General features: G+C 41.7%; 2 protein-coding genes across 14 annotated transcripts in view; one reads left to right on the top strand and one right to left on the bottom strand.

The window, feature by feature from the left end:
* The window catches only part of SMC1B (structural maintenance of chromosomes 1B), a 63621-nt gene that overhangs the window by 43294 nt on the left and 7731 nt on the right, over positions 1-12596 (top strand). Inside the window, exons 16-20 of the mRNA XM_081822644.1 lie at positions 4968-5109; positions 5936-6081; positions 7444-7597; positions 10180-10278; positions 12061-12217. Coding sequence (XP_081678770.1) covers positions 4968-5109; positions 5936-6081; positions 7444-7597; positions 10180-10278; positions 12061-12217 — 698 coding nt within the window. The remainder of the gene's footprint in view (positions 1-4967; positions 5110-5935; positions 6082-7443; positions 7598-10179; positions 10279-12060; positions 12218-12596) is intronic.
* The window catches only part of SIRAL2 (SIR2 antiphage like 2), a 40923-nt gene continuing 35537 nt past the window's right edge, over positions 7211-12596 (bottom strand). For 10 of the 13 annotated variants that reach the window (XM_081822632.1, XM_081822637.1, XM_081822634.1 and 7 more), the window contains one exon: positions 10413-12177. The gene's annotated coding sequence lies outside the window, so the exon portion shown is untranslated. Of the gene's footprint in view, positions 10273-10412; positions 12178-12596 lie in introns of those variants that run through there. The other 3 variants (XM_081822627.1, XM_081822628.1, XM_081822629.1) reach the window with 3 other exon arrangements.

The raw sequence follows: 12596 nt of genomic DNA, 5'->3' as shown, positions 1-12596 counted from the left end.
GAATAAAAGTGGTGAGAGTAGACATGCTTATTTATTCCTGACCTTAGAGGAAAAGCTCTCAGTTTTCCTCCATTGAATATAATCTTAGCTGTGGGTTTTTCTTTTTATTTATTTAGAGAAGGGGGCAGGCGTGCAGGAGCAGAGGGAGAGGGAGACAGAATCTCAAGCAGGCTTCATGCCCAGCATGGACCCTGATGTGGGGCTTGATTTCACGATCCTGAGATCATGACCTGAGCTAAAATCAAGAGTTGGATGCTTATCTGACTGAGCCACTTAGGAGCCCCAGCTGTGGATTTATAATCAAGTATAATTTTTAAATACAAAAGGTAGTATGTGCCTCTTGGAGAACATAGAGAAAACTTTTTTAAAAAATCAGTCATTATCCCATTGCCCAGAAATAAAAACTATCACTATTTTGGCCCATTTCCTTTAATTTTATTCTAATTCTCTCATGGTCCATTCATTCATTCAGCACCTATTTACTGTAAGCCTCCCATGAGCCAGGCACCCTTCTAGGCACTGAGACTACAACAGTGGACAAGGAAGGTCAAGCCCGTCTATTCTTTTTTTTTTTTTTTTTTTAAGATTTTATTTATTTATTTGACAGAAACACAGCAAGAGAGGGAACACAAGCAGGGGAAGTGGGAGAGGGAGAAGCAGGCTTCCCGCGGAGCAGGGAGCCCTATGCGGGGCTCGATCCCAGGATCCTGGGATCGTGACCTGAGCCCAAGGCAGACGCTTAATGACTGAGCCACCCAGGCGCCCCGCCCCTGCCTATTCTATGTCCTTTGCATTTCCATGTACATTTTAGGATCAGCTTTTCAATTGCTTAAAAGTCTGCTGGGATTTTGATTGGGATTGTGTTGAATATATAAATCAATTTGGGAAGAATTGACATTTTAACAATACTAATGCACGAACATGGTGTCTGTCTGTCTTATGTAGATCTTCCTTATGTAGATCTTCCTTAATTTCTCTCATTAGTATTTCTTAGTGTTCAGTGTACAGGTCTTATATTTTGTTTGGTTTATTCTAAGTACCTTATATCTTTATGCTATTATAAATAGAATTGTTTTTAATTATCAATTTCAAATAGATTGTTGGTAGTATATTGAAATAAGATTGGTCTGGTTTTTTTTAAGATTTATTTATTTATTTATTTATTTAGAGAGAATGGGGTGAGAGGCAGAGGGAGAGAATCTCAAGCAGACTCCACACTGAGTGTAGAGCATGACACAGGGCTCAATCTCACAACCCTGAGATTATGATCTGAACTGAAATCAAGAGTTGGATGCTCAACCAACTGAGCCACCCAGGAGCCCCTAAATAATTGGTTTTTATTTTTATTTTTTTAAGATTTTATTTATTTATTTGGTAGAGAGAGAGAGAGCACAAGCAGGGGGAGCAGCAGGCAGAGGGAGAGGGAGAAGCAGGCTCCCGCTGAGCAGGGAGCCTGATGCGGGACTCCATCCCAGGACCCTGAGATCATGACCTGAGCAAAGGCAGATGCTTAACCAACTGAGCCACCAAGGCACCCAAGATTGGTTTTTATAAACTGACCTTGTATCCTTCAATTATGCTGCAGTTATTAGTTCTAGGAGCTCTTTTTTTTTAGATTCCTTAGGATTTTTTACATAGATGATTGTATTTCAGTGAAAAAAAGTTTATTTCTTCTTTTCCAATTAGTGCACCTTTTATTTCTTTTCTTGTCTTATTGCACAACTAGGACCTCCAGTACAATGTTGAATAAATAAACGTAGTAAGAGCAGACATCCTGCCTTATTCCCAGTCTTAGGGGCACAGCACTCAGTCTTTCACAGTTAAGTATGGTTTTAACTTTAGGGTGCCCTTTAGCAGGTTGAGATAGTTCCTTTTTATTTCTAGTTTGCTGAAATTTTTTATAAATGAATATTGAATTCTGTCAAATACTTTTTCTGCCATTTTTTTTTTGAGTGATTGCATGGTTGGGGTTTTTTGTTGTTTATTAATATGATAAATTATATTGATTGATGTTAAACCAACTTTATATACCCAGGATAAACCCCACTCAGTAATATTGTATTATCCTTTTCAAATATTTTTGGATTTCATTTGCTAAAATTTCATTAAGGATTTTTGCATCTACATTCATGAGTGTACTGATACATAGTTTTCTTTTCTTGCAATACCTTTATCACATTTTTGTATCAGGGTAATGCCAGACCCACAAAATGATTCAAGAATTGTCTCCTTTTATGTTTTCTGGAAGGGTTTTTGTAGAATTATATTACGTCTCTCAAAAAAGTTTGGTAAAATTTGCCAGTGAAGCCACTGGGGCCACCCACCTTTCTTTGTGGGAAGGTTTTCTGCCATCCAGAAAGGCAGAGAGGACATTGATTCAGTTCTCTTAATAAATATAGGACTATCCAGGATATCTTTGTTCTTGAGTTAGTTTTGGTAGTTTGTGTCTTCCAAGGAATTTATGTATTTCATCCATGTTGTCAAAGTTATTCATAATATTTGCTTTTTATCCTTTCTAATGTCTGTAGGATCTATATTGATGTCCTTTCTTTCGTTTCTGATATTGGTGATTTATCTTCTTTCTTTTCTTATTGATGCCTAGCTAGAGGTGTATTCATTTTATTAATTTATTATTGATCCTTTCTAAGAGCAGCTCTTGGCTTCATTGATTTTCTCTGTGGTTTGTCTGTTTCTGTGTTATTGATCTCTGCTCTTTTATTATTTTCTTCTACTTCTTTTGGGTTAATTATTTTCTAATATAAGCATTTTAAACTATATATTTCCTTGTAATTACCACTTAAGCTGCATCCCACTACTTCTGGTATGTTGTTTTTTCATTTTCATTCCATTCAAAATATTTTCAAATATTTTGTGATTTCTTTCAATGACCCATGGGGTGTTTAGAAGTGTGTTGTTTACTAGGTACCCGCTGTTGGATGGAGTGTTCTTTGGGTGTCAGTTAAATCCAGTTGGTTAGTATCATTCAAGTCCTCTCTGTACTTACTGGTCCTTTGCCTAGTTGTTCAGCAAACACTGAGAGGAGTGTTGAAATTTCCAAGTATACTTTTGGATCTGTCAGTTTCTTCTTCCAGTTCTGTCAGTTTTTACTTCATTTATTTTACAGCCTTGTGATTAGGTCCATACATAATTTGGGAACATTATGTCTTTTTGATGAATTTATCCCTTTATCACTGTGAAATGCCCCTTCTTTATCCTCCTGTCATATTCTTTTTTCTGAAGTCTACTTGAACTTTGATAGATTTTCTTTGTAAAGAATTATGCCTATTACTGTTTATTGAGTTTCTCATAAAAATCCAACTGGAATTCTGATTGAGATTGCATCAGATTTATAGATTTATTTGGGGAGAACATCTCCAAAATATCGAGTCCTCTAACCTAAGAACCTGGTATGTCTCTTCATTTATTCTGATCATCTATATCCTTTACTAGAATTTTAAAGTTTTTTTCCATAGAGATCTTATGTGATCTTAAGTTATTTCATAGGTATTTTATAGGTTTTTTTTTCTTACGAGTATTTATTTTTATATTTTTCTAATTGGCTTCTACTGGTGTAGAAAAACGCTATCAAATTTTAGATTGGTGTAACATAAGTTTGCTAAAACCTCTTACTGCTTCTAGTGGCTTATCCATTATGTGTCCTGGGATGCCTTTGACATCCGATTGGAGATGTGGAGTAGGCAGTTAAATGTGTAAGTTAGGAGTTCATGGGAGAGGTCCTGGCTGGAGGTATAAATTCTGGGATTGTTTGTATGCAGATTGTACTTAAAGCCATGTGCCTGGGTAAGATCACCAGGAACCATCAAAGGAGCAGCCAGTGAGGGGACAGGAAAGCCAGAGTGGTATGGTGTTCCAGAGCCAAGTGAAGAAGTGTTTCCGTCGTACATAGTCTGCATGTCTGCCTCCTGCAGCAGGAATAAATCCTTCAAGGGTTTGTTCTTAACCCCTCCTGCAGGCACTTAACCAAAGTTGTTAAGAGCAGGGACTCTGTGTCACGCCCGCTCCATCCCTTCCTCATGGGGTAGCCTTCGGCAAGAAACTTGACTCTGTGCTTTGTCTGCTCAGCTTCCTCATAAATAGGGATGGTAGTATTAGCCACTCAGAGAGTCCTACAACTGAAGTGAGTTAATTCTTGCAAAAGCATGAGTGACAGTCTGGCACACAGTGACGTCTCACTGAATATCACTCTATTTTTAATCATTACTGTTGTGGTGGTCTTTGTATCAGCAGTATCTAGCACAGTTAGTCTCTGGTAACAGTTAGTGCTTGAAAATCTGTCTGGATTGAATGATCCTTTAGCAGGGTATGTGAGGGAGAGAGGATGAGAAGGAGGAGCTACAGTTGGTCTTGGAGTTCTTTATGAGGAGTCTGTGAGGCTGGCAAAGGAGGAAGGAGCTTCAGGAAAGATACGCTCTTCAATTCCCAAGTTAGGAGTTTGTGGATGACTAGCCATTTGGAAAGACAGACAAATAAATGAGAATAAGTACATCAGTTGTAACTTAAAGAGGAGGGGGGGGAGCCCACAGATAACAAAAGACTGAAGAAACATATATTTATATGCAATGTATGGATTCTGATTCAAACAAACCAGTTTTGTTTTTAATGAGACTCAGGAAATCTGGCAATGAGAGCAATCTAATATTAAGGAATTGTCATCATTTTTATCTATAGTAGCTTGTGGTTTTGTGTTAATGGTCACTTCACTTGCAGAGACACAGACTTAAATATTTACAGATGACATTATATGATGTCTGAAATGTGCTTCAGATACCCCAGTGGTGGAGCAGTCACGAGTACAGCTATCGATGGAACAGGACTGACCGTGAACTGAACTCCTTATAGTATTCCTTCTACTTCTGTATTTTCTTGACATTTTCCATAATAACAACTAAAAAGTAAAGAATTAGAAGACTCTTTACCACTTATAACACTTGACTCTGTTATACTAGATTAGAATTTGAGAAACAAAAAACTCGTCTTAACGTTCAACTCGAATATAGTCGCAATCAGCTGAAGAAGAAACTGAGTAAGATCAACACTTTAAAAGAAACCATCCAGAAAGGCAGAGAGGACATTGATGACCTAAAGCAGGTAACCAAGAACAGGTGGCTGAGGTGCCCCATCACTGAGATGATGACTTCCTCCATTGAGTAAACACGGGTCGAGCTCCTGAAGTGTCCTCCTGGTGACCCAAAAGGTGGTGGGCAGATCTGGGAAATACTGGAAGTCAAATCAGCAATTTCATGAATTACTAGATGTTGAAGTGGGCGTGGGAGGCAAGGGGGGATGCCACTGATGACTCCTGAGTTCTGGTTTGGGTGATTGACTGGTGGACAGAGGAGCAAGTTAAAGGGAGAACATTCTGGACCCATGGAGCTTGAATTGCCTGTGTGACACCTAGGCAGTGATCTCTGGCAGGTGAAGAGCACGCAGATGGTGGGAAGAGCCCGGGCTACTTTATGGGAGTGAACTGAAACCATGTATGAGTGGTTGAGACTCCCAGGCAGAGCAGAGGACCATGAAGAGCAGTGAGGCAAGGGTGGAATTCTGGAAGGAGTGGTCACATGGGTTACGAAGATAGAGCCAGAAACCCCACCGCTCTGGGCGGGGGGGGGGGGGGGGGTCAGATTACCAATTAAGAGGTCATAGCAGCAAGAACATTTTCACTGGACAATGGGAACAGAAGTCAGATGGCAGCAAGCTGAGGAACGAATCCAAAGTGAAGGACAAAGGCAGGCAGTAATTTCCAAGAAGTGTAGAACCAGAGTGGGTCACATGCTGGGATAGAGGTTCAGGCAGCACACAGAATAAGGGTTTATCCCAGAATCACTGGGTTGGTTTCTTGACAATAAGATGATCTGTTGACCTTATTAATGTAAACAGTGGTGAGTCTACAGTGCAAATCATCTTCATTCAGGCTGAAGAAAATTGTCTGCAAATTGTGGATGAACTCATGGCAAAGCGGCAGCAACTTAAGGACGTATTTGTCACTCAGAATGCCAACGCTGAGAAGGTCCAAGCTCAGTTGGAAGAAGAACGGAAGAAATTTTTGGCTATTGATAGGTAATTCGGTATATCAGTTTGAAGGACCATAACCAGAATTTTAAAGACGTTTATTACCAATTTGAAATTTATTGTAGGAAGTTTTGTTATTTGAGTATGTACCCTTGGTGCTTTTAGTCCCACATCACACCTTTCAAGTGTTCTCGTTTGGGGGAAAACCAAAAGAGGCGATTAGTTCTTTAGAGTGAATAGTGCTCTTTGGCAGAAGAAAACATGGACGTGTATGAAGAGTCCCTTACCCTAAATCCCTCGGACACTGCTGTACCAGGCCCCTCTCTAGTCCGCCTGTGGGACAAAGCCTGGCGGGGCGGGGTGGGGGTGAGATCTGGAGCCAGTCTGTGTGGTTGCATACCCCAGTTCTACTACTTACATACTATGCCTTCATTTCCTCCTCTAGTAAATAGTAACATGGGGATACTCCTAGTGCCTTCTTCCCAGGAGAGGTGTAAGGATTAAATGAGGGACTGTTCATATGACACTTAGAATGGTACCTGGCACGTGATAAGCCTGTGTTTCTGTCATAATGGGGACAAAGACACTTGGAATCAGGCAGCCTGCTGTACCACAGTGACCTCTGCTTTCCTGTATGATTGGACATGACCGTAAGCGATCACATGAAATGTGCTCTGGTTTGGTCAACTCTTGGCATTTCATGGTTTTCCTCACTGGTTAAAGACTTTCAGCACTTCAGGACAGAGTCAGAAAGTTCTTTGTCTAAGATTTTCGAGTGGAATTAAAGTTCATTTACTCCTGAGTTTTTTTTCACTCTTGTATTTAGTATAAACAGAACTACATCTCTGTTCATCATTGTATTTTTGAAAACCATATACTTCTTAATTTATTTTTGGTCCTATTTCTAGGTCCTCTTTAAAATCCCACATTGTTTTAACTGGTAAAACCCCCAAGCCCTCATTCATTTAAGATAGAGGGCATTATATTAATAGTGGCTGTAGTAAAAAGAAAAGTTCAGACCATTAGATACATAATGACTTAACTGATAAGACATTTCTCTTATTAAAAGGTTGTTTCTCTTATTTTGAGGTTCTAAAGTGTAGAGCTCATATTGAGGAAGAAATGCAGCTTGAAAAATTATATAGATTTTAAAACAACGTAGGACACAAAGCTAGCCTGATTAAAGTAATTGTTTATTTAAAAAATGCTCCCTAGGATTAACTAATTACATTCATGGCCTTTCTCAAGAAAGTTAAAGTTTATATTATAAGCATCAGTGAGGTAACTCTAGAACTTATAGCACTCATAGGAAAAAATCTTTTTTCCATGTGAGTTTATAACACATTCATTTTTCTTCTTTGGTGCAACTTTACATGAGTAAAGTACCACTTTTCATATCTGTATTTACAGGGAAGCGGGAAAATGGCAAAAAGAAGTTGTAATCATTCAAACTTCTTTGGAACAGAAACGGCTAGAGAAGCATAATCTGCTGCTTGATTGCAAAGTTCAAGACATTGAAATAATCCTTTTGTTGGGATCACTGGATGACATCATTGAAGTGGAGGTATTCTACATCAGGATTTCAAAATAAGTGCGGTCGTGGGGAACTTTATGTGATGCCCTTTGGCTGCTTAGTGAAGTCCCAGGTCTGCAGACGCTTCCCCTGGGCCTAAAGCTCCGTTAGGAGTGGAGAAGGCATCTCCTCCTACCACGATCGTCATTGCAGAGGACTGGGCATTTCGTGCAGTTCTGTCTCTTGCTGATCCATGTCCTTTTAGCCCCACAGGATGGGCTGGAGTTTCTTTCCTACACATTAGATCCCAAGAGGAATCAGAGAATTCGAGCTGTTGGCGTCAGTGACCTTTGGGGCTGGTGTTAGGGAAGCAGCTGCTGTGCACTTCGGAAAGAGCATCTTCCCATTAGCCCATCCACAGCCAGTGACAGAAGGGTTTGTCCTGCCTCTCAGGTCATCTCTGAGCTCTTCGCCGGGGTCTCCCTTCCACATCCCTCCTCCCCTCTCTGCTCTGCCCCAGCAGACAGACAGCTACTCTGTTCCATCTATCCCCCACCCCAGAAGTGCCCTGAGTCCTTTGGATTCTTCAGAGTGAAGCATCTATAAAATATAAAATACTTCTCTTGCCAACGTTGACCAGATCTCATAACTTTACACTCAAAAAGTCTTTGTCTTTTTTCTCAATTGTAGCAGAGGTCACATTGCAGACAGAGGTAAGGAAGGGAGAAAACCCTTTCCTGGCCACAAGAGACTAAACCCAACTCAGATGGCTTTAAAGGGAGTAAAGGAATAGGGCTGTAGGGGGGTGGGATAGGGAGAGGGGGCGGTCTCATGCTGGACTCAGTCCAGGAATTCGAACACCGTCAAGAACTCTTTCTGGCTCAGTATATATTGGCTTTATTCTCCCAAATCGGCTTTCCCCACAAGGCTGCAGCTACAACCACTAGCTTTGACCAGAGAGGAAAGAGAACTCTCCCCTGCGCTCTCTGTTAGGGAATTCTGGGTCAGAGAGAGAAGGGAGGGGTCTGTGAACAGCAGAAATAGATGGGAGCAAAGAAACAATAGTTATTATACTATCGAAATAGAATGTCTGTTTATAAAAGGCAATGTAATTTTAGAAGAGGTTACAGAGAGGAGGAAGCAATTTTAATGGCTGACATTGAAGTGAGTGTTACTGGTCAAGTATTCATGCTGCTGCTTTGTTCCTATTGCTTTCAGTTAGTGAACCTTCAGAATTGTCCTCCAGCATGCCCATATGAATGTCAAATGACTTCACTGGCTTGAAAGAATTTCATACTCGTGGTGGGGTATTTCAGAGCAGGTATCAAAGGCTTTAAGCTGGACTAATACTGAATCATTATCTAAAAAGAAAAAATGATAGTTCTGCTCTACTTTGTGCTGGTCAGGCCAAATGGAATATTATGTTCACTTTTTTTTTTTTTTTTTTTAAAGATTTTATTTATCCATTTGAGACAGAGAGAATGAGAGACAGAGAGCATGAGAGGGAGGAGGGTCAGAGGGAGAAGCAGACTCCCTGTCGAGCAGGGAGCCCGATGCGGGACTCGATCCCGGGACTCCAGGATCATGACCCGAGCCGAAGGCAGTGGCTTAACCAACTGAGCCACCCAGGCGCCCCTATTATGTTCACTTTTTAAAGCTTGATGCTTCTTAAGAGTAAAGCATTCAGCATAGCAAAAAGGCCCAGACCGTGTTGTGCTGGGAAGAGAAGACTCAGGGAATACAATCATTCTCCTCCATTAGAAGACAATCTATCACAGGAGGAGGATCACATTTGTTCTTTCTGGTCCCAAGGGGGATACAGGGTTAGGGAGTAGAGGCCACAGAGACAGATTTCTGCTCCTAGGGAACACTTGCTACCAGAAAGATGGAGGGCCTTTAGTGGTGAGTTCCCTGATTGGAATTTTGTAAGCACATCTAGAAGTGGCTATGTAATGGGGATGCTATACAAGATGTTCTCCATAAAGCCTGAAACAGAAAAGGCATGAGGTCTAAATTCTCTCTCTCCAGAGGGCTGAACAAGGATTACTGGGTAGAAATAATTACAATAATCATTATAGGAGTACTTGTCTTACCATAATTGGTAGGTGGGACCTGAGATTTTCCTTCCACTGGAAGGAAAGTGTGTGCTCTCTCAAAATCTTTTTATTTTTTTTTAAGATTTTATTTATTCATTTGAGAGATAGAGAGAGAGAGAGCACAAGCAGGGGGAGAGGGAGAGAGAGAAGCAGGGGCTCCCTGCCAAGCCGGGAGCTCGACATGGGGCTCGATCCCAGGACCTAGAGATCATGACCTGAGCCGAGGGCAGATGCTTAACCATCTGAGCCACCCAGGCACCCCTCAAATAAATAAAATCTTTAAAAAAAAAAAAAAAGGTATGTTACCTAGACCTGCCAGGTCTTCTTGTAGAAGATTCTTCTGTTGTGGGAGAGACTATACTAAATTACTAGTTCTGAACTCATACTGTGCTCATGGAAGTACCTCGGGATCTTGTTGCCAGATCATGGCCTTGGACGCCCCAGTAAGGAGTGAGGTGGGAATCAACTGGAAGGCTTGGGCAGCTGGATGAGATCACCATTTCATATAACAAAGAAAGGGCTTCGTCTGTGTTTCAGTTGGGAACTGAAGCAGAAGGTACCCAGGTGACAGTTGACATCTATGAGAGGGAAGCAGCCATCGAGATAGACTACAGCTCTCTAAGAGACGATCTGAAGGTAATCCAAAGATTTCTGTTAGGACTAACTCACTGTGATAGTGAATATTTAAATATACTACAGAATACTTTTTAGACCATAGAGCCTACGTTTGGGGAAAAAAGTAGATTGCCTAATGGTTTTTGAAGAAATGGTTTAAGTAGGTGGCTTTTTAAAAATGTTTAGATCAGCATTTCTCACTGTGTGTTCAGCAGAACATGAGTATCGTGAAATTTCTTCCCAAAGAAGAAAAGCTTCTGTGGTCAGCCAGTTTTTTGAAGGGCTGTCTCCTTGAAGATGCACAATGATTATTAGTCTCTGAGAAATCCTGCAAGAGACAGAAGTAGCCACCATACTCCAGCGTCCTGGCTTCTGCCCGTCAGGGTTCCGCTGTGGCCCCTGCATTCACAGCTGCAGGGTACACACCTGGGATGCAGTTTCAAGGGCTCTTTAATTGAGCAGCTCTAGCTCTGCGTCACAGGCACCCCTATAAGCCATACTACAATGCTATGTTTCTTTTCTGTTTTGACTCCATCCTGACTAGCCTTCCATCAAGCAGGGACCCCCACCCCACCCCACCCCCAGCTACAGGGGACGCTTGAGGGAGAAATGGTTAAACATGGGCTCTGTGAGAAAGGAGGGAGTAGAGAGCAGACGCCAAGTAGCAATACCCACATCTTTTAATTTCACACGTTCTTAATATATGTTGTGAGATTCATTGGGCTCTTGGATTGTATTTATGCTATTTTGAGGCAATGAGAAAAAAGCTTTTGTCTCTTCTATAGTCTATTTAATGCTTTCATTTTAGAAAATCCTTCCCCACCTTATTACTGAGTAAATATTTATAAATATTCTTCCTGTTCATGGTTTTGCTTTCATTACCTATTTAATTCATCTGAAATTTATTTTGGCATATGGTATAAGGTAAGAATCTGTTTTTAAAAAGTGACCTAAGTTAGCCCATTTACGCAACATGTGTCAAGTAATTCTCTTCTCAGGGACTTAAAACGTCACCTTTATCATATATAAATTAAAGATCCTGGGAGGACAAGAACGCTTTCCTGGAAGGTTTCCCTTCCCTCCTCATTCAAGCTCTATCCACTGTTCTGGTTTCAGCTTCAGTGCTGCCCCCCCCTCCCGCCCCCGAAATTGGGTCCCTTCTCTGCCTCGCAGCACCTGTGGTTGGTGTTCAGAGCATATTCGCACTGTTGTCAATGCCAGTATGTGGGTCTGACTTCCCTGTGAGCTCTTTAAGGGCAAGGCCAGAACAGTTTTTTGTTTTTTTTTTCTAAGGTTTTATTTATTTATTCATGAGAGACAGAGAGAGAGAGAAGCAGAGGCAGAGGGAGAAGCAGGCTCCCCGCAGAGCAGGGAGCCCGATGCCGGACTCCTGAGCCGAAGGCAGACGCTTAACCGACTGAGCCACCCAGGCGTCCCAGGCCAGAACAGTTTTCATCACTGAATGCCTAATACATAGTAAACAATCAGTATTTTGTAATGAATAAGTGAAGGTAATATGTGAATTGAGGAATTCTTTTTAGCCAGATGAGGAAGTACGGAAGGGATGCGGGTTCCAGGAGAGCAGGGTCTCTAACACTAGAGCCGTGGATGAGCACAGCTGGCTCCAGAAGCTAGGGATAGCGCAGCCTGCTGGCATTTCAGACTCAGAGGGGTTCGAGGGAGGGAAGGCATGTTTGTGGAGGGAGGGAGGGAGCAGCGGCCCGATCCTGAAGGGCCCTGTGCCTAATTACTCAACAGTTTGGAAAGGCAAGCTAATCATTGCTGTTCTTTACCCAATAATAGGCTCTACAAACTGATAAGGAAGTGGAGGCCCACCTGAGACTCCTGCTGCAACAGGTGGCATCCCAGGAAGACATCCTCTTGAAGACTGCGGCCCCAAACCTGAGAGCCCTGGAGAACCTAAAGACGGTCAGAGACAGGTTTCAGGAGTCCACAGATGGTGAGCCTGGGCTATAGTTGTCAGCAAGGCCCATATTCCTGGGTGTGGCGGGCTTGGATTTCTGTAACACCAGCAATCCCCCCTGGATTGTAGCTTTATTTTTATTTAGCTTTTTATTTATTTGTATCATATATTTTCCTCTGTTGTTTTATATTAATGTGCATTTTTAATACTAATTGCTTCCTTTTTGAAAGTGTTCTGCTTTAACTCAAAAACCGGTTTATTATTATTTTTTTAAATTTGAGAGAGAGAGAGAGAGCGCGCGCCCCCCCCCCCCCATGCAGGGCTCAATCTCATGACCCTGAAATCACAACCTGAGCAGAAACCCAAGAGTCAGACGCTCAACCGAGCCACCCAGGTGCTCCAGGTGTATTGGTTA

The sequence above is a fragment of the Leptonychotes weddellii genome, chromosome 5 (assembly GCF_054177405.1).
Source record: "Leptonychotes weddellii isolate Sample4059 chromosome 5, ASM5417740v2, whole genome shotgun sequence".
In the NCBI taxonomy this organism is placed as follows: Eukaryota; Metazoa; Chordata; class Mammalia; order Carnivora; family Phocidae; genus Leptonychotes; species Leptonychotes weddellii.
This window is presented reverse-complemented; position numbering and strand designations above follow the sequence as displayed.